This window comes from Triplophysa dalaica, chromosome 24 (assembly GCF_015846415.1).
Source record: "Triplophysa dalaica isolate WHDGS20190420 chromosome 24, ASM1584641v1, whole genome shotgun sequence".
Taxonomy (NCBI): domain Eukaryota; kingdom Metazoa; phylum Chordata; class Actinopteri; order Cypriniformes; family Nemacheilidae; genus Triplophysa; species Triplophysa dalaica.
In genome coordinates, this window is record NC_079565.1 from 14,437,382 (window position 1) to 14,463,582 (window position 26,201).

General features: G+C 38.5%; 3 protein-coding genes across 5 annotated transcripts in view; 2 read left to right on the top strand and 1 right to left on the bottom strand.

The window, feature by feature from the left end:
• lrrk2 (leucine-rich repeat kinase 2) overlaps window positions 1-7,057 on the top strand; it is a 35,326-nt gene extending 28,269 nt beyond the window's left edge. The window contains 5 exon segments of the mRNA XM_056739596.1: window positions 2,142-2,332; window positions 5,350-5,502; window positions 5,577-5,794; window positions 5,981-6,061; window positions 6,216-7,057. Coding sequence (XP_056595574.1) covers window positions 2,142-2,332; window positions 5,350-5,502; window positions 5,577-5,794; window positions 5,981-6,061; window positions 6,216-6,337 — 765 coding nt within the window. The 3' untranslated portion in view covers window positions 6,338-7,057.
• A 602-nt stretch (window positions 7,058-7,659) lies between these two features.
• On the top strand, window positions 7,660-19,699 carry clpxb (caseinolytic mitochondrial matrix peptidase chaperone subunit Xb). Of its 2 annotated transcripts, XM_056739780.1 has the most exons (15): window positions 7,660-7,858; window positions 8,034-8,093; window positions 9,630-9,784; window positions 9,874-9,994; window positions 10,689-10,843; window positions 10,958-11,117; window positions 12,203-12,244; window positions 13,608-13,784; window positions 14,038-14,202; window positions 14,306-14,394; window positions 14,476-14,640; window positions 14,723-15,025; window positions 15,441-15,533; window positions 15,617-15,723; window positions 17,872-19,699. In XM_056739780.1, the coding sequence occupies exons 2-15, from the start codon at window positions 8,042-8,044 to the stop codon at window positions 17,957-17,959; spliced, it is 1,872 nt and encodes a 623-aa protein (XP_056595758.1). In that variant the 5' UTR covers window positions 7,660-7,858; window positions 8,034-8,041; the 3' UTR covers window positions 17,960-19,699. The 2 variants fall into 2 exon arrangements, with proteins under 2 accessions (XP_056595758.1, XP_056595759.1); XM_056739781.1 differs by lacking the exon at window positions 12,203-12,244.
• A 908-nt stretch (window positions 19,700-20,607) lies between these two features.
• Window positions 20,608-24,898, bottom strand: spi1a (Spi-1 proto-oncogene a). 2 transcript variants are annotated; one of them, XM_056739783.1, is made up of 5 exons: window positions 24,598-24,898; window positions 24,274-24,364; window positions 23,906-24,075; window positions 21,604-21,754; window positions 20,608-21,480 (listed from the first exon to the last, which is right to left on the bottom strand). In XM_056739783.1, the coding sequence occupies exons 1-5, from the start codon at window positions 24,634-24,636 to the stop codon at window positions 21,164-21,166; spliced, it is 768 nt and encodes a 255-aa protein (XP_056595761.1). In that variant the 5' UTR covers window positions 24,637-24,898; the 3' UTR covers window positions 20,608-21,163. The 2 variants fall into 2 exon arrangements, with proteins under 2 accessions (XP_056595761.1, XP_056595760.1); XM_056739782.1 differs by having other exon boundaries at window positions 23,906-24,078; window positions 24,598-24,897.
• Window positions 24,899-26,201: the final 1,303 nt, after the last annotated feature.

A 26,201-nucleotide genomic window follows, 5' to 3' on the forward strand; every position in this document is an offset into this window, starting at 1 on the left:
TCCCAGCATTCCCATAATCATGGAAAAACCTCAAAAAAAAAAAAGTGAAGTCCAGACATTACATTTGCTACGTGAATGTGAATTGATCTACTTATGCTGAAGTTAACACAGAGACAATAGATATTAAAGGGGTCATATGACAAATATTATCGTTTGTTTTAGATTTAATTAGTGGTGGGCCGTTAACGCCGTTAACGCCGTTAACGCAGTGAGACTCTTATCGCGCGATAAAAAAATGTCGCCGTTAATCTATTCTCAAAGTTGGGTTGGGAGCTGGGTCTATACTACGCAAGCTATGATGACTTTCAGCTTGATATTTTAGCGCAGATGTATACCAGCTTAACTGCACTGTACGGGGCGAGAACAAGATTTTTTAACTCGCGTGATTCGCGTCATTCGCGCCGCCTCATCATCTCATAACCAGGGCTTCATTCGCGCGATTTGCGCCGCAAGTAGGTCTATTGCCTCTTTGCATTAACACATAAATCACTCGTGCTTGACACGCCATTCGCGTTTGGTCTGAACACAACATAACGTTACTGTGAAATTACCGCATCAAACGTGACGTGCTAACATGGATGCAGCTATGAAGCCGCCGGGTTTGCTTCAGGGAATATTAATTTTTAAGAAGCTTCCCAATGGAAACATCGACAAGACTAAGGTTGTTTGCACCTTGTGCAATGCAGAATTGGTTTAAAAAAAACACTTTCTCTCAACAGGTAGTGGTCTAGCTTTAGTTGAAACCAGTAACTTTGTATTGGCACCTAATGTATTATGGCTCCTGTATGACAGGTCGCTTGTTGCTCCCTCACTCTTTGTAAGTCGCTTTGGATAAAAGCGTCTGCTAAATGACTAAATGTAAATGTACTGTAGGAGCTCTTCCAGTCTCAAGTAACACCTAAACGCAAAGCATCCCTTAGCTAATGCGAAAGTAAACACAAGTACATCTTATTGAACATAACTTATTTTCATCACCAATTATCATAGTAGAACAGCTTTCTCAAGCAGTTTGTGATGCATTTTGGAAACAGGAGATGAGCCCCTGGTCTAATGCGCCACCTGGCTTGAGAAACCCGTTCTCAATGACTTACTTTTAGTCATTATTTGGGTAGCACACATATTCTGAATGCCTTCGGCAGAATTCAAATGAGCCATTTTAATCTAGATTAATCTAGATTAATTCCAAGATTAATCTAGATTAATCTAGATTAAAACAAATTAATCTATGCCCACCACTAGATTTAATGCAATGTATACACACGATTTAAGGTTCAAAAACGCTGTATTTTCCACATACCATGCATGTTTGTATCTCATCTTTGCCCCGCCTCTCTGAAACGAGCAGATTTTTTACTAAACTCATGGCTCTGAAAAGCGAGGTGTGCTATTATTGGCCAGTTAACCAGTGTGTAGTGATTGGTTGAATACTGTAAGCGTGTGACGGAAATGTAAAGCCTCTTAACAAATCAGGTTCCAAAGCAATTGTACTGACAGGTACGCCCACTTTACTTGTTTGCAGTCTTAGTCAAATCATACCACCAAGTGATGTAGATTTGTGGGGGTGTGGTTGCACGAGGCGTTTCTGGCAGGTCTGGGTGAGCATTCACTTTTAGATAGAATGCATTTTTTGTTCCGTTACTTTGATTTTTGCAATTTCACGTATCTAATACATGCATGGGCAATTTATAATACACCAAAGATACAGAAAAACACTTATTTGCGCTATATGACCCCTTTAACAACATGCACCACTGGCATTACCATGAATGGAGAGGAATGCAACGGCCCTAAACCAAAGTTATGGTACTGTTCATGTCAGGTTTAATTATTGATCATAAATACTGTATGCCATTTAATTCAGAATTTAGAAAGATCTGCCTGTTGTCTTGCTATGATGTAAACAGCTGCCTGGAGCGTTATTGCTTTGACGTAAATAGCTTCCCAGAGGTGTAGCAAACATGGCTGCTGAGTGGCAGGACTTCCGTAAACGGACTTTTGTTAAAACTATCCATATGAAATTGTTTTCAAAAGCTCAGTACACATACATGGTAAATTAAAATGTAATTATTATCAAATGAAAAAGAATGTTTCTTTTTCTACTTTAGGAGAGCAGTAAGGTTTTACATGTTTTCTGACTACAGGTTAAAAATGGTGCTCCAGTCAAAACGCTGCAGGTTGGTGATGTGAGCACACCGCTAATGTGTCTCGGCCCGTCCAGTCACTTTCAGGAGCGCAGAGCTCTGTGGGCCGCCTGTGGTACGAGGGTCATCTCGCTCACTGTTAAATACGACATCTGCAGAAGCATAAACACCAAACTGGAACAACACAATCTGTGAGTAATTACTGTACACACTCGGCTGTCAATAAAACACAAATGAACATTAACGGTCCAATGTGTAATTTTTTGGAGGATCGATTGATAGAAATGCAATATAATATACATAACTATGTCTTCTGAGGTGTGAAAAGACCTTGCGTATTGAAGCTTTATGTTTTTATTAACCTTAGAATGAGCTATTTCAATCTACATACACTGCGGGTCCCATAGCAATTCGCAATGTTGTTTCTACACTAGCCCTTAAGGGACAAACTGCAGAGCGTGATTAATAAATATGTTATCTCCTTATGCATAGAAGTGGAAACATTAAGACATCTTAGTTCTGTGCCAACCTCTGTATTGCTTCGAATAGGATGGGGAGGGGTGGAGTGAGCTGTCCGGCTCCTGGCTGCGCCTAGAAATTATGAACAGAACCGGTGACACCCTCCACAAGATGCTGCGAGGGACACAGTCGAATGCCTTCTCCAAATCCACAAAACACATGTGGATTGGTTGGGCAAACTCCCATGAACCCTCCAGCACCCTGGAGAGGGTATAGAGCTGGTCCAGTCTTCCACGACCGGAACGAATACCACACTGTTCCTCCTGAATCCGAGGTTCTACCATTGGCCGGATTCTCCTCTCCAGTACCCTGGCATAGACTTTCCCGGGGAGGCTGAGAAGTGTGATCCCCCGATAGTTGGAGCACACCCTCCGATCCCCCTTGTTAAAAAAGAGGGACCACCACCCCGGTCTGCCAGTCCAAAGGCACTGTCCCCGACCGCCATGCGGTGCTGCAGAGGCGTGTCAGCCCAGCCCCACAACATCCAGAGACTTGAGGTACTCAGGGTGGATCTCATCCACCCCCGGAGCCCTGCCACCGAGGAGTTTCTTGACTACCTCGGTGACTTCAGCCTGGGTGATGGACGATTCCGCCTCCGAGCCCTCAGCCTCTGCTTCCTCAATGGAAGACGTGACAGCGGAATTGAGGAGATCCTCGAAGTATATCCAATGATATCCCTGGACGAGGTCAACAGCTGCCCCCCTCCACTGTAAACAGCGTTGGTAGGGCACTGCTTCCCCCTCCTGAGGCGCCGGACGGTTTGCCAGAATCTCTTCGAGGCCGACTGATAGTCCTTCTCCATGGCCTTACCGAACTCCTCCCAGGCCCGAGTTTTTGCCTCCCCAACCACCCGGGCTGCAGTCCGCTTGGCCTGTCGGTACCCGTCAGCTGCCTCGGGAGTCCCACAAGCCAGCCAGGCCCGATAGGACTCCTTCTTCAGCTTGACGGCATCCCTTACTTCCGGTGTCCACCACCGGGTTCGGGGATTGCCGCCTCTACAGGCACCGGAGACCTTACCGCCACAGCTCCGAGTGGCCGCGTTGACAATGGAGTTGGAGAACATGGTCCACTCGGACTCAATATCTCCAGACTCCCTCGGGATCTGGTCGAAGCTCTGCCGGAGGTGGAAGTTGAAGATCTCTCTGACAGGGGATTGGCCAAACGTTCCCAACAGACCCTCACAGTGCGTTTGGGTCTGCCGAGTCTGTCCAGCTTCCTCCCCCGCCATCGGATCCAACTCACCACCAGGTGGTGATCAGTTGACAGCTCCGCCCCTCTCTTCACCCGAGTGTCCAAGACATACGGCCAGAGGTCAGATGAAACAACCACAAAGTCGATCATCGACCCCGGGAAAGGGTGTCCTGGTGCCATGTGCACTGATGGACACCCTTATGCTTGAACATGGTGTTCGTTATGGACAAGCTGTAACTAGCACAGAAGTCCAATAACAGAACACCACTCGGGTTCAGATCAGGGGGGCCGTTCCTCCCAATCACGCCCCTCCAGGTCTCACTGTTGTTGCCCACGTGGGCGTTGAAGCCCCCAGCAGAACAACGGAGTCCCCAGTCGGAGCGCTTTCTAGCACCCCTCCCAATGTCTCCAAGAAGGCCGGGTACTCTACACTGTCGTTCGGCCCATAGACGCACACGACAGTGAGAGACCTATCCCCGACCCGAAGGCACAGACAAGCGACCCTCTCGTTCACCGGGATAAACTCCAACACATGGTGGCTGAGCTGGGGGGCTATAAGCAAACCCACACCAGCCCGCCGCCTCTCACCATGGGCAACTCCAGAGTGGTGAAGAGTCCATCCTCTCTCGAGGAGTGTGGTTCCAGAGCCCAAGCTGTGCGTAGTAGTGATCCCAACTACCTCTGGTCGAAATCTCTGAACCTCACGCACAATCTCAGGCTCCTTCCCCGCCAGAGAGGTGACGTTCCATGTCCCTAGAGCTAGATTCCGCGTCCAGGGATCGGGTTGTCGAGGCCCCTGCCTTAGACTGCCGCCCGATCCACTGAGCACCGGCCCCTTACTGAAAAGTTGAGAATTTTTCATCTCGATGCGCCGCCGACGCTCCGGAAAAAAAAGAGTGTATCGCCCCCTATTTCCCCCTATATTATTAAAAGACGCGAAATGTCAATCGGGCCTCAAGGGTCAATTTTTTGAAATTGAGTTTGTTACATCATCTGAAAATAAGATTTCTATTGATATGTGGTTGGTTAGGATAGGACAATATCTGGCAGAACAATGACTATTTACAAAGCTGGAATCTGAGGGTCCAAAAAACTGAAAATCGCCTTTGAAGTTCTTCATCTGAGTCACTCTAGCAGGACATCCACTCACAAAAATAAAACTTTCATACATTTACAGTAGGAAATTTATAAAATACCTTTACTTAATATCCTAATGATTTTTGGCAAAAAGAAAAGATCCATTCTTAGAAAGATCCATCTTTATGTTTAACAGAACAAATTTAGACTTTCATATAGGTTTGAAAAACCTGAGGGTGAGTAAATGATGACATAATTTTTATTTTTGAGTGAACTATCCCTATAAAGTTTCATTAACTTACTGTGGACAGCAAACTAAATTCTAACATGAGTGCTTAAATTCTGGTCACAGATGTAAGGGTTGGATTGAGAATGAAAGTTTTGCTTTAAGTTGCTGTTGTTGACATGTTTGTATGTGCAGGCAGCAGGGTCGTAGCAGCAGTGATGCTTCTATAATGCGATTAGCGGTTGACAAACATGTGTATGTGAGTAAAACAAAAAGCCATATTGTGGAAGTCTGGGACAAGAAGACTGAGAAGATGATGAACCTCATCGACTGTGCTAAATTACTCAAGTGAGCAAACACACACGCGCGCACACACATATACTGGCTCGATTACTTTTAACCCTCTTGTTTCCTCACAACAGACTAAATTGCACCAGACAGGTTCAGAGTGAAGACACGTGCCGAGAAATGCAGTCGTCTTTGGCAACGGTTAAAGGTCTGCTGGTTCAGCACAGTGGTACTCTGTGGATCGGGACCAGATCAGGATTCATTCTGCTGGTGGAGATCTCGAGCTGTCAGCTGCTCCAGAGCATCAGCCTGAACTGCCACTCCATGCGCTGCATGGATTCTGTGATGCTAGGTACGGACCAATCACTACACACTTCCTGTTCCCAGCGGCCAATGAAGGAAGATATCCTGAATATGAGGCCATTAAAGCACCGCACCTTCTGTCTTCATTGCACTTAAATGAAAAGTGTCATAGTTGCGTGCATCTGGTGTCACGAGGAAAATAACTACATTCTATTCCCTTCTTTATGCTTTACAGAAACACTAAACCGAAAGAATTGTATTCTAGTGTTGGGCAGATCTCAACGTATGCCAAATGACCAAATCAAAACACAATCAGGTAAAGTCATGACATTTCGATTCAATTTTACACAATACTGTGCAGTGAATCTCTGGTTGGGTTCCGTTCCTTGTTAATTAGATCCGGACATTATTTTATGATATAAAATTTGAACCGGACATTTCTTCTTGCTTTGTGTTTGTGACGGTCACAGGTCAGGATTCGGTGCTGATGGTATGGAGCGGTTCACTTCCTCTGGAGGTCAGAGATCTGAAGCGACACTGTGAGCTTCGAGACAATATGACCACTAAAATGAGAGAGACAATCCATGACTGAATGTCACGTCTGCCTGTGTGTCATTTTCTGTGATATTACCCAAGACAACTGACTTTATGCTGTTTGACAAAGGGACCTGTGCAAAATAACAGTGAATATAATCAAGGGAAAATTTTTTGTTACATCTCAAATGTAGCTGTAGATTGTTGTGTCTATATTGAAAAGTGACATAATGGGGAACTTGACAAGCCATAATGGAAATGGGAAACACTTCAGTTAGCTTATTACATGTATTCACAATAGTAAAGCCATATGAAACATGGGAGACTGCCATGCTTTAATAAAGCAGATCTGAGATCCCTTTAGACATGCTAACCCCACCATTTTTAGATCTCAGGACAAGTAAAAATGATTATTGAATTTATTATTATTTTAGCTTTTGTCATCGTAGTAACTATGCAATTTTAGCAGAAATGTTGTCATAGTTAATGTTTGGGAGTGACTGGACGGGTTTTAAGCATGTCAAATAAGATGAATTCATTGTTGATTCCAAAGCAGTCCACTATCTGATAACTTTAAAGTGACACTATCACTATGCATAAATATGCATACAAGAAATATAAGCCATGGTTAATAAGCCATTTAAGAAATAACTGCTCTACGTTTGAATTATTATTACAAATCTGTCAATTTGTCGTGTTATTTTTTATTATGATGGGAATGAAATTATTATTTCTGTTGTCAGGTGTATGCGTTTTTTAGTAAAATGAAAAATATTAATATGTAGTAGAATTATTCTGTTTCATGTAATTGTGCAGTCGTCGATTCTTTATTATTATTTTCTCATTAGTGTTTAAAAAATTTCTGATATGTAATAAACCTACATAAGCTATTTAAACAATCAAATGGTAATATAAAGAATATATAACAATGATTAAAGATACATTCGCGAGTCCTCCGTGTCACGTGGCGGAGTGATTTCTTTTGACAGTGAGTAAAGCGCTCAAGAAGAAGAGCGTTTGCTCCTCCCACAATAAAAACGACTGGAACGTCTACTACATGAATGGCAGAATGATAAAGTGGGCGTGGCTTAGCTGTGCGGCCATTTGGGCCATTCTCCTGCTTATGGTTTTCTTCACGGTGTGTTTCTAATTCGGACGTATTTAGATTTATACATCAGAAACGAAATTCTCAAAAGATTATGTTTTTAGCGTACAAATGTCTCTGGTACAGCAAGAAGTGCCCTGGTTGTAGGTCTTTGTGAGCCTTAAAGCGCCCTCTGCAGGAGTAAATCATTTATGTCTCACTCTAAAGTTACGTCTCACTAAAGGCTCCATTTATCACTTTGTTGTCATGTGATATAAACACGTCTGTATGTTACGTTACGTCAGTGACCCACTTCATAACAGGAGGTTATACTGATCGCGTCAAACTTCATGTAACAGCCGTAACGGACCTACAGACACATTCACGCTGACATGAAATCATTTAAAACGTTTCTTCTGATCAGATCGTGTTGTTAAATCCATTAAAGCAAAAGACAATCATCTGTTTTGGAGGACTCGGACATTTAGTACTCTGGTAACGTAACATGTTTCATACTGTACCACGCGTTTAGTGGCGCACTGTTTTACATGCCTATTATGTGCTTATAAATAAAATAAGGTAATGATAACCTGCTATAAAGATAACCCTCTATTTATATTCATGAATAATTCATATATAATTCGTTTTTTTCTATTTTTTTCTCGTGTAGTTTTAAGTATGTCCTGTGCATGCAGACCTGCAGCGAGGGTGATAAACTCCGTTTATAAAGGTAAGAAAACCATCAATACTAATACATCCAGAAGAAGTATTAAATGAACTTGGTGATGACCTCATTAACAGCAGAAAAACAAAACAACATGGAGAAATCAATATAACTAGCACGTTCGGAGAATGATTTAACGGAAGGAATGTTTGACTTCATAATAATGACTGTACAATTCCGTTCAAACAGCTCATATTATACACTTCCGGGTCTCTTGGCTTTGAAAACAAAATTTTGTGTGATACATTATTTATAATGAATACACCGTTCACAACCAAACTATCTAACACCGCCCATCCTCCTTAATGGTCAACTTGGATCACGTGGGTAGCGTCAGCCAATCAGCAATCCCAGTGTGCAATATCTTGTTTACAACAACAATAGGATATCAGACTTGGACCTGGGGGATATTTCAGAAAGCTGGTTATGTGACATGCCTGGGTACATTTAAGGGTTAGTTGGCTTTAGCTGATAAACCCGACTTTCTTTTCCAAAAACGAAGATACTTTCAGGGTATGTAAGTAACCAGCAACTCACTCTCTAAAGATAACCTGCTCCGGAGCAGCTTATGTTCCGGGGTTACTTCATTTTTAGGAATGTTATAATCTTTAGGGGTTGTCTGCGCATGTGTGCGTTTTTGATGACCGTCAAGTGCGCGTGAAAGCACAGATAATGTATAATATATTATAATTTTACAGCAATATTACAATTACATTTTCAATCTCACCCATCGCAATTCAGCATTCACAATTACTTGTAAATAAATGTTAGCTGATATTGTTAAACTTTATGTATTTATATTAAATATTGTATATACTTTGAATTCGGTTTATTAAAACATCTCCAAATATCACTGGATGAATATGCACACTTTACAATTTTCAACAGTTAAAGGATGTTAATAGTGAAGTATATTAACTGTAGAGCAATTGCATATCATTACTCTTGTCCACGTATTAGGCAATATTAAAGATAGTTGTGGCCTAATGGTTAGACAGCCAGAGTTATAATGTAATAATCTCTCTAATGTTGCAAGTTCGTTTCCCAGGCTGGCAGGTTTTCAAAGCTTTATTAGGTGACCCCAATTGGATCACCATGGCATATTGTTCACATATTTAAAATCGTATTATAATTTAAAATCCTATTTCTTCTTAACAATGCTTATATCAGCATCATAGGCATCACATAATATTACTCCCTGAGTCCGTCTCAGTCAGTTCCTTAGTTCAGGAGTCAAGGCACTGAATGGGTAGTCATGGGAAAAACTCATCAGTCTCCCAATGTGAAGTGAGCCAGAGTCCTCACCAGTGTACACAATGTCCTGATTCTAAATTCATGTTCAAAAACTGCCCTCTGATCTCTTTTTTATACCACAGCAATTTAGGCAAAAAATCCCCCTAAAACAATCAGACCAGTCCAACCAGTGGACGGCCAGCTAAGACCAGCAGATCCTTCTGCACTTTTGTTCACGGAATGTATTATATTTAAATGCAGCCCAACTCATGTAATTGCTTGTTATCTTATGCGTTGTGTTTGTTTTAGGTCTGTCATGTTCCCGGGTTCAGCTCTTCACTCTTACTAAACCAGCATGCCATGAAGTTCATCTACCTCAAGTTATACTCGTGAGATCATTTTCACAAACAGCAGTGTGTTTGGCTATTAAAGACAGCACGCCCCGAGATGGTGATGGTGGAAGGGTACGTTTTGTTTAAAAAAGGTTAGAATGTTATAAATGTTAATGTCAAAGTTTGAATGGTTATTGGAGGTGTGTTTTTGCACTGGGCAGAAAAGCGTCACTGATGCCGGTGGAAACAGTACGTCAGGAACGGGAGGTTCAGGGAAAGGCGGCGGTCAGCTGCGATGTCCCAAATGTGGAGATCTCTGTACACACGTGGAGACTTTTGTATGTGAGTGTCATTCACTTACTTTTATCATAGCCCGATATAGGAAGTTAATTTGACAAACATAGAACAGCTGAATGAAAACCAATGGGGTGTTTTTGAAATTCATTGTGCATAATTACATTTTTAAACGATTCATTTTCACACACGTACAGTTTTATAATAAGTTATATTTTTGGACTTTTGGCCTTCATTTTGAGAAAAACATGAAGCGAAAGGCGAGGAGATGGGACAATAGGACACAAGCTGATCCGAGTTTAATAAAGATGTTTTGTACATCTCATTTTATTTTGTTTTTCCATAATCCAAAAGCCTAGGGAAAAATCCCATTGACATCTGTGATGCTTGTAGATTTGCCCAACAAAAATACATCATCGCTCCACCACTCTAAAATCTGTTTCATTATTTGGCCTGTTTTAGATGATTAAAATAATTCATTTGTGTTGGAGCTGATAGCCTATGGGAAGTGCACCGACATGTTGCGCATCGGGCGACCCGAGGTCGAATCCCGATTCGTTGTCATTTCCCGAACCCATCCCCTTCTCTATGCCACTTCGCTTCCTGTCCTCTCTGCAACTAAATTGTACAATTAAAGGCAAAACGGCAAAACCTAATCTTTAAAAAAAATAGTTCATTAGTTAAACTGTAATAGCTGTTCTGAATGTTTTTCTCATTGACTGAATGATCTTAACCCACGCAGCCTCCACACGGTTCGTAAAGTGTGAAAAGTGTCATCACTTCTTTGTGGTTCTGTCTGAGTCGGACTCTAAGGAGGGTTTAAACAAGGAAACAGAAAGCACCTCTGAACGTGCGAAAATCGCTTTCGCTCAGACACCCCCTCCACCTCCTAAAAAGGTATAATCCATCACAACAGATGTAATTTAATTTTTGTTTTGTCAGATTATTATATTTCAGAAACATTATCTACTCCATAAACAATGTGTGGTCCTGTTGTCTCAATGTCTTTAGATTTATACATATCTCGACAAATATGTCATCGGCCAGTCATATGCAAAGAAAGTATTGGCAGTCGCTGTCTATAATCATTACAAGCGGATCTACAACAACTTTCCAGCAGTGAGCAGACAGCAAGCAGAAGCAGAGAAACAGAGTCCTCTTACTCCTAGAGGTAAATATAGATTGAACTACTTAATGGAGTTTTCAAATTCCTATGAAAATAAAAGAAATCCTATGAAACTGGTTCCTTTTTATGAACTTTATTTAAGCACAATTATTATAGCGTTATAGAGTTTGGTTCCAAAACATTGTTTTTTGAAAATTCATGTATATCATATAAATATAAAGGTTTGTTTCCAAAATAAGATTACCCCGTTTTCAACTTTTTCAAAAATCATTTCATCGGTCATTCAATTCATTGTTTTTTATTATGTTAGCTTGTCTTTTTTGTCTTTTATTGTGTTAGTTAGCTGTATTTTATTTATGATATTCATTTATTTATGCTATTATGGCTTAATTCAAAACTAACCAACAATAGTTTAATTGATATTTATTGGAATGCACAATAAAAAAATACATTATGATTATTCTCATATTATTATCTCATTTTGAAATAAACTGGTTATAAATGTTAGGCATATACAAAATATTATATTGAACGTATTTGACTTGACACGCTACAATTACAAATTTCAATTCAATCTAAAGCAGTGGTTCTCAACGGGGGGGGGGCCGTGGCCCAGCCGACTTCCAAGGGGGCCTCTGGATGACTAATGATTTAAAATGAGCATTGAAATACATTTTAAAACAACAAAAAACTTTTTTTTTGATTTTATATTGATTAACACTTTTCCAGTTAATATCAAGCTCTGACATACTATTTAATTGGGTAGAAATGTTGAATTTTTGTGAGTGGGAGGGGGGATGAATATTGTTTCATACAGTCGCTTTAATGTTTCTTTAAAACATTCATTTTAACTCAAACAGATTACTTCTATTCAAACAGTAGCTCTCAGATTATCCTAAGAAAGGCAGTCAACAACACACGAGCCCACTCTCTTGTGGTCTTTAGGGCTGTGTAGTTTGGTATTTGTCCGACAGCATATCTATAGCATTTCCTGTGGTTCCAGTGTAAATGTTGCGAAATTTCCCTTCTCTTACTTTACACGTACAGTAGTGTTACTTATCTCATTTTGTGCTCATAAGTGCAGGAGTTACAACAAGTTAACTGTACTTCTCTCCTCTACTCTCCTCTAGAGCTAGAGATCAGAAGACAAGAAGATGAATACAGGTTTACAAGTGAGTCGTGGTTTTTGCAGCTCATTTAAAAATAACCTAGCAAAATGCACAATTACACTAGTTTTGCCAAAAAACATTCCAACATGAATTGTTTAGTAATTTATTATGAATTATTATTTATTTACGTTTAATTACTTATTTAGGGTAATATATTTATAGTCTTAGAAATTTTTCTTTTTTTTATGATTTTATAAATGTATGTCATATATAAATGATTTATTATTCCCTGATGTAGAATCATTTTAATTTATTTTGTTATTTATTTTCTGGCATATTTCAGAGTGGTTAAATTAAAATAATCCAAACAATGTCCACCATTTTTTTAAGATAACTTTATAAATACTGTAATAAATATTGACGTAATTTGAATTAAATGAGAGCATTCTAGCACATTAAGTTTTTATCCACTATATAACTAGTTTATAAAATACTATTTTTGTAGCTGTCAGTTCAGATGTTGATTATATTATATATGCTTTTGTGTTTTGGGAATTGCATCACACTGTATGTTACTATGACACACACATGGTTTAATACAGTGTTCCCCAACCTGGTCCTCGGGCCCCCCCTCCTAGAATGTTGTAGATGTCTCTCCGCTCCGTATGTTGGTTAATGTGTTAATTAATCTCCGTAATTAACACACTAACCAGCTGGTGATTTGAATCAGGTGTTAGAAAACATCAAAAATATATGCTAGATATAGCATATTCTCAGCTTGGCTGTCTCAAATTTTCTCAGATTTCACACTGAGTCTCTGTCTGTTTACTTTATATTTATAGTGCAGACCGGAGCCAACAGTCTGGTCAGAGTTTGGAAACAGAATTATGAATTGCATTAAATTAACAGCTAACACAAAGCATTTTCCACATATGGCATATAAACTCAAATATACTCTTATACAAAAATAAAGGAGAAATAATGTTCTTTTGGTTCAAAAGTATGTTAGATTAAATATTATTTATTTATGATAAACTTTTAATAACCTGCAAAAATATATATTTTAATGTGTGATCTGCTTCCAAAGTTAGTGTTGTAAATAATCAACATATACCTGTTTCAAATCTTTGAGCTAAATTTAAGCAAAACAATTAAAAGTGGCAACTTCTTCAAAACAGAACGGTGAACAATAAATGACACAAATAATATTTAGTTTGACCTGCGGTTGATGAACAGTTTCACTTCTGTCTCTGTTTCTGTAGTTTCAAGCCCCATTTTGTGTCCAAATTTAAAATATAATTCCACATGTTATGTAATGGGGGGTTTTTCGGGGGATCCGGTCTGCAGGGGTTCATGTTTGTGCCTGTCAATGAAGAGCACATATTCTGCTGAAATGAAGAACTGAAGGTTTTGCTTGTTTTCACAGAGCTGCTTCAGATCGCTGGAGTCAGTCCCCACGGAAACGCTCTGGGTGCATCTGTCCAGCAGCAGACCAATAAGCAAGCCTATCATGAAAAACGGGGCGGAGAAATGCTTGACTCCACCCACACTGATATTAGACTTGAAAAGAGCAATATTCTGTTGCTGGGACCTACTGGATCTGGTGAGTTTGGGTTTTCCCCACGATTCCAAATGGCAGAAAATATGCAACACAATTATGTCGATATAATACAAAATATAAAAAGCTCGACTTGCTTGCTAAATTAGGGCCAAATATGTAGACACCTATTCTTGACATTCTGCATTTTATTGCAAATTTCATGCTAATTTGCTATTCATATCTTACTCTACTGGCTGCTGAATTTAGAATTTTTTTCACTCTAGCATGTTTGGTGATGAATCTTTAACCCTTCTAGGCAAAACATTGCTGGCCCAGACTCTGGCTAGATGTTTGGATGTGCCATTCGCCATCTGTGATTGTACCACCCTTACCCAAGCAGGCTATGTGGGCGAGGACATCGAATCCGTTATTGCCAAACTTCTGCAGGATGCAAACTACTCCGTGGAGAAAGCCCAGCAAGGTCAGTCTTCACAAAGTCTCTCGTGTACTTTATGTGGGAAACACTTTACGAGTTCTTTGTCTCAAGTTGAAAATCAATGAGTGGAATTACTGTCCACTTGCAGGCATAGTGTTCCTGGATGAAGTGGATAAAATTGGCAGCGTGCCTGGAATTCATCAGCTCAGAGATGTCGGGGGGGAAGGTGTTCAGCAGGTATGTTATCATACATCATGTATTCTTTCAGTTCATGCAAGGATGGTTTTTTATGGCTTGTCTATTTGTTCATCTGGTCAGGGTTTGCTTAAACTCCTTGAGGGAACCATCGTGAGCGTTCCGGAGAAGAACAGCCGGAAGTTGAGAGGAGACACGCTGCAGGTAGACACAACCAACATCTTGTTTGTGGCCTCCGGTGCCTTCAACGGACTCGACAGGATCGTCAGCCGCAGAAAAAATGAAAAGGTGAAATTTTCTGTATTTATCTCCTGATGCCTTCTTTAGTATGTATATGATTGTTGATGTATTGTGTTGTGGTCCCCTACAGTTCCTTGGTTTCGGGACGCCCTCAAACCTGGGCCAAGGTCGCCGGGCAGCAGCGGCCGCTGATCTGGCCAACACCTCAGGGAATGAAATGGAGGCAGCGGCAGAGATGGATGAGAAAGACCGTCTTCTGCGACACGCTGAGGCGCGGGACCTCGTTGAATTCGGGATGATCCCGGAGTTTGTTGGCCGTCTGCCCGTGGTGGTACCGCTGCACAGTCTGAACGAGGAGACGCTGGTGAAAATCCTTACCGAGCCTCGGAACGCTGTGCTCCCTCAGTATCAGGCTCTCTTCAGTATGGATAAAGTATGTGTGTCTCTCTGTAGTGTCATTGTAGTGTCAATTCCGGTGCATTATGGCAGCTTATACCATGGTCTGTTGAATACTCGATTCCGATTGGCTGGAAGGTGTGCATTAAAACCCTTTAACGCACAGGACGCTCCAGTCAGTTTGTTTACATTTGAAATTTACTGTTTGATCTAAAATTACACTGTACAAACAAAAGCTTTAACTGGGCCAATGACCATGTTATAAGGGGTATAATCCACAGCTTGCAATGCATTAAAGGACTTTAGAGCACTTCACGCCGGTAGGTGCTTGGCCTCCACGTTTCTGCGTTAATACCCTTTAACGCACGGCTAGCTGTGGATTATCCCTTACTTGTTTTGCACAGGTTTGTGTTTTTTCTTCAGGTTGTTACATTCTTGCCTCTTTGTAACAGTGTGAGCTGAATGTAACCAGTGATGCACTGAGGGCCATCGCCCGTCTGGCTCTGGAGAGGAAAACAGGAGCCAGGGGACTCCGCTCCATCATGGTAAAGGACACGAATCAAATGTCTGCTGATCTAAGATCTGTTTTCATGTGATCTCATTCATGTGTCTGTGGTGTGTCCTTCAGGAGAAGCTCCTGTTAGAGCCCATGTTTGAAGTGCCTCAGTCCGACATCATCGCCGTGGAACTGAGTAAGGAGGTGGTCCAGGGGAAATGTCAACCGTTCTACATTAGGTACAATTTTATTTGATATTCATTGCATACTGTACACACCTAAGGTCCGGCAACCTTTTTGTCATTTAGTGTTATTTTTTATTTATCTTCTGCCAAATCATTGTTACGTTTGAAAAGACAGTTCACCCAAAAATGACATTTTTGTCATCGTTTACTCGCCCTCAAGTAGTTTCAAACCTGTTTAAATGTCTTCGTTCTGTTGAACACAAAGAAAGATATTTGTAAGATTGTTAACCATTTTCAATTCTGGGACATTATCCACAACCATAGTAGAAAAAATAGAACAGAATAGTGGAATAAAAAACAACAAAAAATTAGATATTTTGAAGAATTTAGGAAAACTGTTCTGAGTCTCTGGTAGTCAATGATGTCCCAGAACTGAATTGCTAACATTTCTCCAAATATCTTTCTCTGTGTTCGTCAGAACAAAGTCATTTATACAGGTAGGTGAGGGTGAGTAGATGATGACAGTTTTTCCATTTTTGCGAGAACTATCCCTTTAATATAAATAATAATTTTGTATATTAAAAGAGACAAATATAGTCATATTATGAGTCCAAGGGTGATCCAGTAGGAAATAGAAGTTAACAATGGCATTTATTTTTCTAAATTGAATTCTTTGTCATGAAGCTTGTCTTCCCAAAGTTAAGAATATTATTAAAATTAAGAAACATTAAAAGTTACTTACAAATCTGCAACAAAATCTAAATTAAAAAAATAAATAAACTGTATTTTGGTAAGTGTTACAAATTTTTAGGTGTTGATTTATTTAGCATTTACGTTTACAGTAACTATATTTTATACAGTAACTATGAGAAATTCCATGCTAATTTCAACCTTACCATGAATTGTACCTTACCATGGTCACAATATTTTTTTGTAATGTCACATCTATTCTGTTCTCGAAAAATTTATTTCTTTGTGATTATTGCTTCTGGTTTTTGCATTATAATTCTACACTAGCTTTTGGTCACATCTAGACACACCTATGTTTCCCTAATCTAAAATTAAAGGTTTGTTGAACTGTGTTTGTTTATTGTTTTATACTGTTATATGAGGTCTACTTATGACGCTTGCGTGGTTTTTACATCCAAAAACATCAAAATCAAGAAGTAATAAGCCAGCTCTGCAAACGCTCGTTTTTAATGGGCGTGCCGCATTGAAGACACTTGGAAGTAAACGCCCACCGCTTTGGTTGGATAGCAGTTTGCGTAGTCGGAGCCTTCTGTGAATATGGTTCAAGATGTAACATTAGGTTACACATAAGCACCATTCACAGTTTTCGCACGGCATCAGTATTATCTGGAGACCTCCTGTGATTTATAAATGACCTCCCCACATCAGTATTTATAATACTATAATGCCAAAACACTTCAATACAGCCTCCATTATTCGCAAACGGTGTATAAAACCTTGAAAAAGTTATATGTGAGCCCAACAAATCACAGAGGTGGCGATTCGCACGCACTTAAGATCACAGACAACTTCTGCAATTAATTCAAATGACTACGGGTCCCCAGGTAATACTAATCTCGTGTGAATAGTGATCAGGGCACATCAAGCAATCTCTAACAAAGCAATAGAGACACATAGTACAGAAATGTTTTACACACATAAGATTGCTGCGTCGACTGGTTTTTAATTTTAAACTCTCCGCAAATTCAGTGTGGACCTGTGCCTTGTTCACGAAGGAATCTTCGGAGAAATGAAACAAACAAATGCTCCTTGTTTTTTCCACATGAGCTGGAACGTCTTTAAAAATAAAGTTTAACCCAACATTCCTAATATCGAAATCTGAAGGAAAATTATACAGCGACTGTATTCTTCCACAAGCAGGGATGGCACAATATTAAGATATCTTTAACGGCATGTTTGTTTATTGCTTGCTCGCTCTATCTGGTTCCTCGCCACTGTTTCTGTCATGTGCGAACCAGTGGGCGGGGCTAGAAAAGTAGTCTTTGATATTTTTCTGTGGAGGTGGTGTTCAACCTATCAATGTCATCATAGAAAAGCTCAGGTTAAAATTGTGATTTTAATTCAAGCCTCCTTTAAATCATAATGACAGCACATTGTTTTATTATACTGTACCTTCTGAGGTTTCTTTGACATCATAACTGAGCATGTGAATTTTTTTTGTATTTGATTCAGAGCTCCTCCTAAAGAAAGAGAAGAAGAGTTTGACTCCACTCTGGATGAGGAGAACTGGCCCAGACATGCAGGCGCGGCCAACAACTGACCTGATGATTCCATATCAGACAATACATCCTTACCGTTCTGAAAGCACACAACAGCATCGCCTTGGGGAAGAGAGATTGAGATGGACCCAAGCAGATCAGTTTTTGTATTACTTGCATATGACGTACAGCACAACAAACAACAGTTTGAAACATGAATCATCAATTGCTGTGGTGATAAAGAGAATATACGAAAACTATTTATCAAAGTGAAGCTCTAGCATCTAACTGAATCTCTTGGGATCATTAACCTTTTTTATTTTTCTAATGATAACTATTCTTAAAAGGAACCCAGGGTATAGAGAGATGTGTGGATTAATATGTTGCAAAGCCTTACATCACTAGCATTTGTCGTTAGAAACATATAAAATATTTTCATTTCATTAAAAATGTCTAAATGTAATACTCATTTTAACCTAAGGAGGCCGCCATTTTCTTTTTTAATGACCTAAAATGGTTGCACGCACAGGCAGCCAAGCTTGACACAGACACACTAATCAGTTCTTCACTAAATATAAGGTGCTGTATGATAAAATATATATTAATAATGCTAAAATAATAAAGTTAGAAAATAAAATCGCAATTTAGTGTGTCTTCTCACATTTTAATATTGTCAGAAACAATACAACTTGTATATTAATAACCAAATTAATTGCTAATTTAATATTTACAGTATGTTTTAGCCATTTTAAAATGCATTTTATCCAGATTTTGCCTTTTTGATGTTGATTCACCGTACATCAGTAGCCTATTGTCTTCTCTTTCATTAGCTGACGAGGGCTTATATTCACCTGATCTCTAATACAGAATAAGTAACCAGTATATTATCGTAATGTATAAAGTATATTATAATGGTGGATTATGACGTCTTAAATAGTCTTAACAACGGTAGTTTAAAACTGTGATTTATTGCACGATTACCTTGAATATATGCTTACTGAACGCATTATTCTTTTATGGCAGGCAGGCTGGCTTGTTTCAAGAGGGCATACTGCCACGTACTGTCCCGGTGTTAAGAGAACGGGTTTAGGTAGCAATCATTTGACGTCACAAATTTTGACGCAAAAAATTGCGGCCTCAGAGTATTTTTTTTCAGATTGTTATCAATACTGTTAAAGTTACATTGTGTTTTAAGTTTAACATTTACAAAGGCAATGCCATTGCTAATACATTAAGCCACACATCTTTCTATACCTAAGGTTAAAATGATTCTGTTTGAACGGAATCCGCTGGTGAAATACTGCTTAATCAGTTTTGGAAATTACTGGGAACTTTCTTCTGTGGAAAAAATCCTGCTTTACTGAAAGCTGAATATCTACATTTCTGGAATTTTCTTGCCATTTAAGGGTTTGTATTGCATATGTGTGAATTGGGCAAGTTTTGGGGGAGATTATAAGGAGAAAGTACTGATATTCTTATCTTAAAATGTTCAAAGTATTGATGCATAATAAACTTAATGCAGATGTCGTGTTTCCCAAAAAACTAAAGAACAATATCTCCCAAACTGATGTGTGATATTTTCCTTTGATTTTGTTGTTTGAATAACAAAAGCAAATTGTACACTGTGCAGTGTTACACAGATCCAGTTTGTAAGTTTTACTAATTTAACATCTTGACCTCAAGAAAGGTATAGTTTAAAATAGTATAAAAAAATAGTTTGGATCATTTCTGTTGTGTATTTTTAAGACCATGTCTTTGAAATAAAATGATATATAATAAGTGTAATAATAATAATAACAAAACTCCGAATCCATTCATATTTAATTGGTTTTGTTTGATAAGGTTTGCCATTATAGTCACATGCATCCACTTTTCAGCATTACAGAATATATTTTTATTTGAGATTTGGTATTGTGATTGTTTAAAGACACAAATGCAACATGTCTCTGTTTTTAACATAATACATCTTTAGAAATGCTCCAAAAATCATTGAAATGAAAAGGTTATGGAGTTCTTAAGGCCAGTAGTTTTCCTATATGGGGCATCTTGTTAGTGTCCCCTAGATAGCAGTATGGAGCAAATCTAGAATTCATAATCTATTTTTAAACCTAGAAATACATTTTTATTATGATGTAAAATAAGGAAAGGTCTCTCTACGTCACGTATCACATGCAAACAGATTACATTGTCAGATTACATGATTTTACACTTATTATTAGTTTTTTACAAAGTCCATGCATTTCAAAGATGGTAGTTTCTGAGTTCATTCTTTTTTCTCAAATTGTTATGATTACAGTATATCAATTACATTAAAACGGATACTTCGTATATTACAGTGAATACTAATAATTCTTTCGTTTTATGTATTTGTCAGTTTTCTGTGAGAGACAGTCTACCAATTTTTCATGAATTCATCCCCAGTCTTAGTTCAGGTGTTGCTGAAGCACTTGCCATTATATTTTCAACAACGTCCCTTCAGTAATTGGCATTATGTCTTACGTTCTACAATTAAAGCACAAAAATGACCAGCAGAAAGCAATCCTTTCATAATATGACATGACGATATATATGACGAAATGTATATTAAGCATTACAATATGATGTCTGTTTAATCCTATTGGTTGAGCTGCCAACGTGACCTGTGTCATCATATGTGATGTTTATTTTGTGTGTGTGCTTTTTTTAACAGTTTTAAGAAGCTCTATCAGGGTTAAGCTTTTAAATCAATTTCTTAAATTTATTTAACCTTTAACTGTCAGTGACAGACCTAGAATTGTTTCAATGATTTATATACAGAAGGTTAAATTAAAACTCTGAATGTTGCCAATACTATAACAAGATCTATGTGCAAAAAAATGTTTATTTAAATTGTCAATGTTTTGGAAATAATTTTAACTTTTTACATTTTGTTTAAAATATGCTAATAATATCACATGATAAATCAGGAATGGCGTACTGTATTGGATCAAGCGCTTTGTGTATCGTTACAGCCCATAATGTGCCATTCATCTCAACGTTAAAGATAAGCTTGGGTTGAGCCCACAAATGTGTATGAAACCCCACAATAGTTCATTTAACTCTCATAAAATCACTCCTTTTCCACTCTTAAAAAGCACACCTGCAGACTTTTTTTCCAAATATGAAATCCCTGAGTTAAATTCACACAAAACTAGCGATCTACAGTACATGACGAGACTGAAACTCTGAGTGGACTGCTGAAGGAGAATCCGTTTTACAGAGTAACGTGAGTCATGTCCAGTTCTGTCTCAGTGATGATACTGCCTCCTCTCCATCACCATTCTCCTCATCACGTCGCTGCTGAACTGATACGTCAGTTTCTTCTTCACCTTTTTGACCTCGCCGGTCTTGCCGTAGTTCCTCAAAGCCCGGGCCATCTTCTGATAGGTCATCATCTTGCGGTTGCCCTTCTGTTGGCCCCATCGGCTGGCGAGAGCTTCCTTGTGTTTAGAGGAGAACTGAAAGATGCCTCTCTCTCTGTCCACCCACCAGATGCATTCCCGCATGTCTCCGTCTTGAAGAAGGTCCAGGAGGAACTGATAGAGGCGCACTTTCCTTTTGGTTCCTGTAGAAGTTGACATTGATTTGAAGTGTTAAGGTACAGTTAGAATTCTCTTTCAAAAAAACTTAAGGTCTACATACTTGAGATAACATTAGGAGAGACTGTGCATCTCTGTTTGAAACTCACCTATCAGAGCACTCGATGCGCCTGGATGTCTGTCAGTGTCCTCTTCACCTTCTGACACCTCAAAAGGTGGACTGCGCCCCCCAGGCTCCTCATCATCAGTGCTGCGGGTGACGGGTGACCGAGGGTACAGCATTGGAGGACCATAAGTGTACTGTGAAGAGAAAAATGTTCACTACTGCTTCTGTATGACTTGCTTATCAGATCGTTTCACATGGTGACCTACATTTGTGTCCACAAGTTCCGCACGTTGAAAAATAAATACGACCTCACGTTGTGTCAATCACATTTACACACTGCCTACGATATTTTCGTCCATCATACGAATTCAATTCTCTGCATTTTCCGCATCCATAGCAAGCTTTTTGTAAGGCGTTTTGAGAATTCAGGCACACAATACAAACGAGTACCAAATACGAAAAACGAATATGAAAATTTCGGACTGTATGTGCAAAGACCTTAACTCTCATCAAAAACATCAACCGACATGGATATTGTCTAATTCACAAGCACCGTTTCTACAAAAAAAACCACAAAACCATAAGACAGCTGTGATGACTGTTGAAATCTTTTCAGGTCACTGATACCCAAGTAATATTTTGGGTTGGATACAGTTTCCCACATCTCGACACATGCTGCAGCAGAAAATGCTCATTTAGCTTGAATTTCTATTAGAGTTATTATATACTTGGAAACCACAGAATGACTTTACATTGAAAGAGGAACTGTGAAAACATGGTGTCGACAAAATGAGACACAAAATGGTGCGGCCCTGCATTTACAAATCAAGTGCACATCACCTTCATTGCAGAATTTCCTTTCCATCAGCAAAACACCACAGCATAAACACGATACTGTATTAGTAACTACAGACACTGAAAAACATTGTATTTTCCTATTCATGTTACATTAAAATATTAAAACAGAGTATTTAAAATCCATTTTTAGATTCTGCTGTTATTTACACACCCTCAATTATTTCAAAAACAAACAGCTGTATTATTAAAGGGATAGTTCACCCAAAAATATTCTGTTTCATTTATTCACACTGATGTTGTTTCAAACCTTCATAAATTTTCTTTGTTCTGCTGAACAGAAAGGAAGATATTTGGAAAAAAAGACAGATCTCCCAATGACTGCCATAGTAGGAAATTAAATACTATGGGAGTCAATGGGGAATGAAATCTGTTTGGTGACTGACATTCTTCCAAATATCTTTCTCTAGGTTTGGCTCAATCTGAGGGTGAGGAACTGATGACAGAATTTTCAATATCCCTTTAATACGGAAGAATATGAAGATATTTAGTGAAATACTCGAGCTGCTTTCTTCCAAGAATATAGAGACTGGACCTGCTGAACTGCTAAAATGACATAATGTACTAAAAGTTTAGTTAAAAGTTACTTGTGCGCTATATTTCAAGTCTGTCGAAGCCATATGATAGTTCAGTTTATTCAAATATAGTCACATAAATGAGAACATTTAGTTATTGAGCATCTCACAATGAGGAGACACACGCATAACAGTTTCAATTGATCTTGAAGAGTCTTAAGTCAGGGTTTAACTGTGTTTGGCAAGATCATTGTTCTGTGAAGTATTATTATCAGCACTGTACAAATGCTTGTGTGTGTGTTATTGTATAGCAACAGTATTCAGTCAGGAAAAGACAATGTTGAGCAATCGGTCTGTCTGTGCCTCTACTCACATCCTGCACATCTCTTTCTGTGTGTGTGTTTCAGAATAATTTTGGTCAGTTAAGTAAGAGATTTCAAAAGAAACGAATGACATTTTATTTGAAACATTCTCAATCAAGAGTATTTTTATGCTGCAGAAAATACAAACAGAATATGACTACACATCTGACATTTCTCTCCCTGTTATTTTTTTACTCGCACTTTATTTAAAGACAGAGCACGTACTGCAAGATAAATCGTGTTGATTCTTTTGATTTTAGACTATTTTAAACAAAGCAAAATATCTAACAATAAACACAAAACCTGTGTATTTCATAAAAACCCTGCATGAGATTTTACACGAGAAACTTTGATTTGTTTTTATGTAAGTGTATTTTTTTACTTGTCTACTATCTTAGAAAGTAATGCTTCTATATAAATGTATCTTCTTTTATTGATTTCTCCATATTTAAACAAATACATACATAAAAATGATGGTTTTCGCTTTATGCTAGCAAAAAGAATCAATGACAGGTCATGTGAAGTTTGGGGTTTTACATACAACAATGTAATTTAAGTTCGCTGTCATTATAAAAATAACCAACCGTATAGTAAACAATCTAGATAAACCCACCTGTGTTGGTACCACTGGCAGAAGTGGTCCCATCCCTGGATCTACAGACGGGTGGTAAGACTCAACATCTACATAGCGATATGGGTTGGAGTGCAGCTCGATTAACTGGTTTTCCTGAGAAGGTTCAAACTCACTGTGATGGACATGAACACCTGGATATTCATATCCACCTGCTGAATAAAGAAACAAGTGACTGAACAAGATTTTTTTGGTTTTCGGCAGTAAATACTTCAAACCATTTTTTTAAGTAAATCGCAGGCTAAATTATCAGTTGGAGATATTTCAGAGAATCAATGTGAATCATCACACTAGATAACAACAAGAATAAACAACAAGTGTTGATATTGAGGAGGTTTTTTAAAGTTTACCTGTATGAGCATCAGGCTCAGTACTGAGATACGAGTAGAAGTCATACATCGGCCGACCATCGTGATCATACGGGATTATTTCTTCTGATAACTGAAAAAAATCAACTTTGAATTGTTTTCTTCATTTGTATAGTATATAACATTTTAACCTTCGAAAACTTTACATTTTTTGAAACTCCACTGAAGGTAAAAACATTTTTTTTTTTTTATTTAACAACAACAGGATCCATTCCAATTTCATCAAAATATTCCACGAAATGAAACAAATGAAAAATCCAGACGTGGTTAAAATGTTTAAAATTGAAGACAATCTCTGTTACTTACAGGTGAAATAACACAACTTTCCATTCTGTAATGCAACATGAAGCCTTTATCATACAGTACAGTTTCTTCTGTGGCGTCTATCTCACAGTTTCACACTTATTTACAGAATATTGCATAACTTGGAAATTACTTCACAAGGTCTCTATCCTGTGGTAGCTCTGTTAAACTGACGTATGCCTCAAATCGTGTTTTAAAGCTCTGCTGCCTTCAACTTCACTTTCCTGATGCGAGAAGATTGAATTGCTGATGGTATCTGATGATCTTTCCTCTATCTCCCTCGCCCGATTAACAGGACTTCACTGAACGATGTAGCTTCTGATTGGTCAACAGTGCTTATGACTCGTGATTTTTCATTTGCAACATGGTCGAGGGATGTCTGCTGGGCCAATGGTGATAGTTGATGGGTTGGCTTGATGCTTATCTCCAACATGTCACAGATTATTGTTTGTTATGTTCCAACAATTCATAAATAGTTGTTATAAGAACGGAAAACCAGCTGACCAACGTTTGGCCAATAGTTTTTTTATTTTTAAAGAGGTCAATCGTAATTTGACAGACAAGTTGGTATATCCGCATTTTTTTTGTGATTTTTTTATTGAGATTTGACATTCATTTGTTTCAGTTTTCAAGTCTACAGAGTCTACACGATATGATGTGATACAATTATTCTTCCATTATTTGTGTGGTGAAAGATGAGTATATGCAGTGCTGTGTGTTTGAATCAGTTGATCAGGTGAAGATTTTTACATGTGCTATTTTCCGAGCATGATAAACTTCAGCGTGCCGCCCAAAGTGAAGTTCTGAGAGAGTCTTGTTCCCTTTTTGATCAAAGAATCGTACTGTTATCGCAGGTTTTGAGGAAGCAACTACTGTTGCAGCCCAGACAAATGCATTATTCTTTGTTTGTCCTAGATTTTCATATGGTGAATTTAAAGGACATTTACTTCAAGTATCTAGCATTGTTTTGGAGAAAAAAATCCTATCAAACAAGATATAAAAAAATTCTGCATTATGATTATGTCATCAGTAGGAAATAAACCCTTGGCTTTAATTTACAGTGTGCTTATATTAGGCTTTTTTTAGTCTGCACATATTTGTATTGAATTCCTGACATGGTGCTACTGTGGATGAAGGCCTTTCAAAGTTTATTAAGGTCAATGCCGGACTATAAATATATAAATGCTGAAATACGGTAGAAAACAGAACCTTGTACTCAAGAAGGCTGAATCAAAGTCAATGGGGATGTCCCTTTTTGATTAGATGGACCAGTGGACTTACCCATCTTAACATCTCATATAAGTATCCGGATGTCCAGATTCTAAAATACTGAATTACTAACATCATTCTGTTAGTCTATAACAAAAATGTGCCACACACTTTACAAACCGGGGACTGAAACAGTCTTCAATTTTATTGGGCAGATATTGTAGGCTTAATTTATGCAGCTAATTCAACTTTTTGTGTTAAATTTGTGTTTTGTATACATGATCACTGAGTGTTACTGATCCATTTCAGTAAATCAGAAAATAATCATAAAAATATAGTAGCTGAGATTTATAGTCACAGGTAAGGTTATTGTAGTTTACTAAAACTCAAACTGTTAA

Coding starts and splice junctions, on each gene's coding strand:
- spi1a (XM_056739782.1), bottom strand. CDS start 24,636: ATGTTGCATTACAGAATGGAAAGTTGTGTTATTTCACCT. Junction 24,365..24,597: donor AAAGTTGTGTTATTTCACCT/GTAAGTAACAGA, acceptor GATTTTTTTCAG/TTATCAGAAGAAATAATCCC. Junction 24,079..24,273: donor TGAGCCTGATGCTCATACAG/GTAAACTTTAAA, acceptor TTCTTTATTCAG/CAGGTGGATATGAATATCCA.
- clpxb (XM_056739780.1), top strand. CDS start 8,042: ATGTCCTGTGCATGCAGACCTGCAGCGAGGGTGATAAACTCCGTTTAT. Junction 9,995..10,688: donor ACACGTGGAGACTTTTGTAT/GTGAGTGTCATT, acceptor TAACCCACGCAG/CCTCCACACGGTTCGTAAAG. Junction 14,641..14,722: donor GCCGCAGAAAAAATGAAAAG/GTGAAATTTTCT, acceptor GGTCCCCTACAG/TTCCTTGGTTTCGGGACGCC.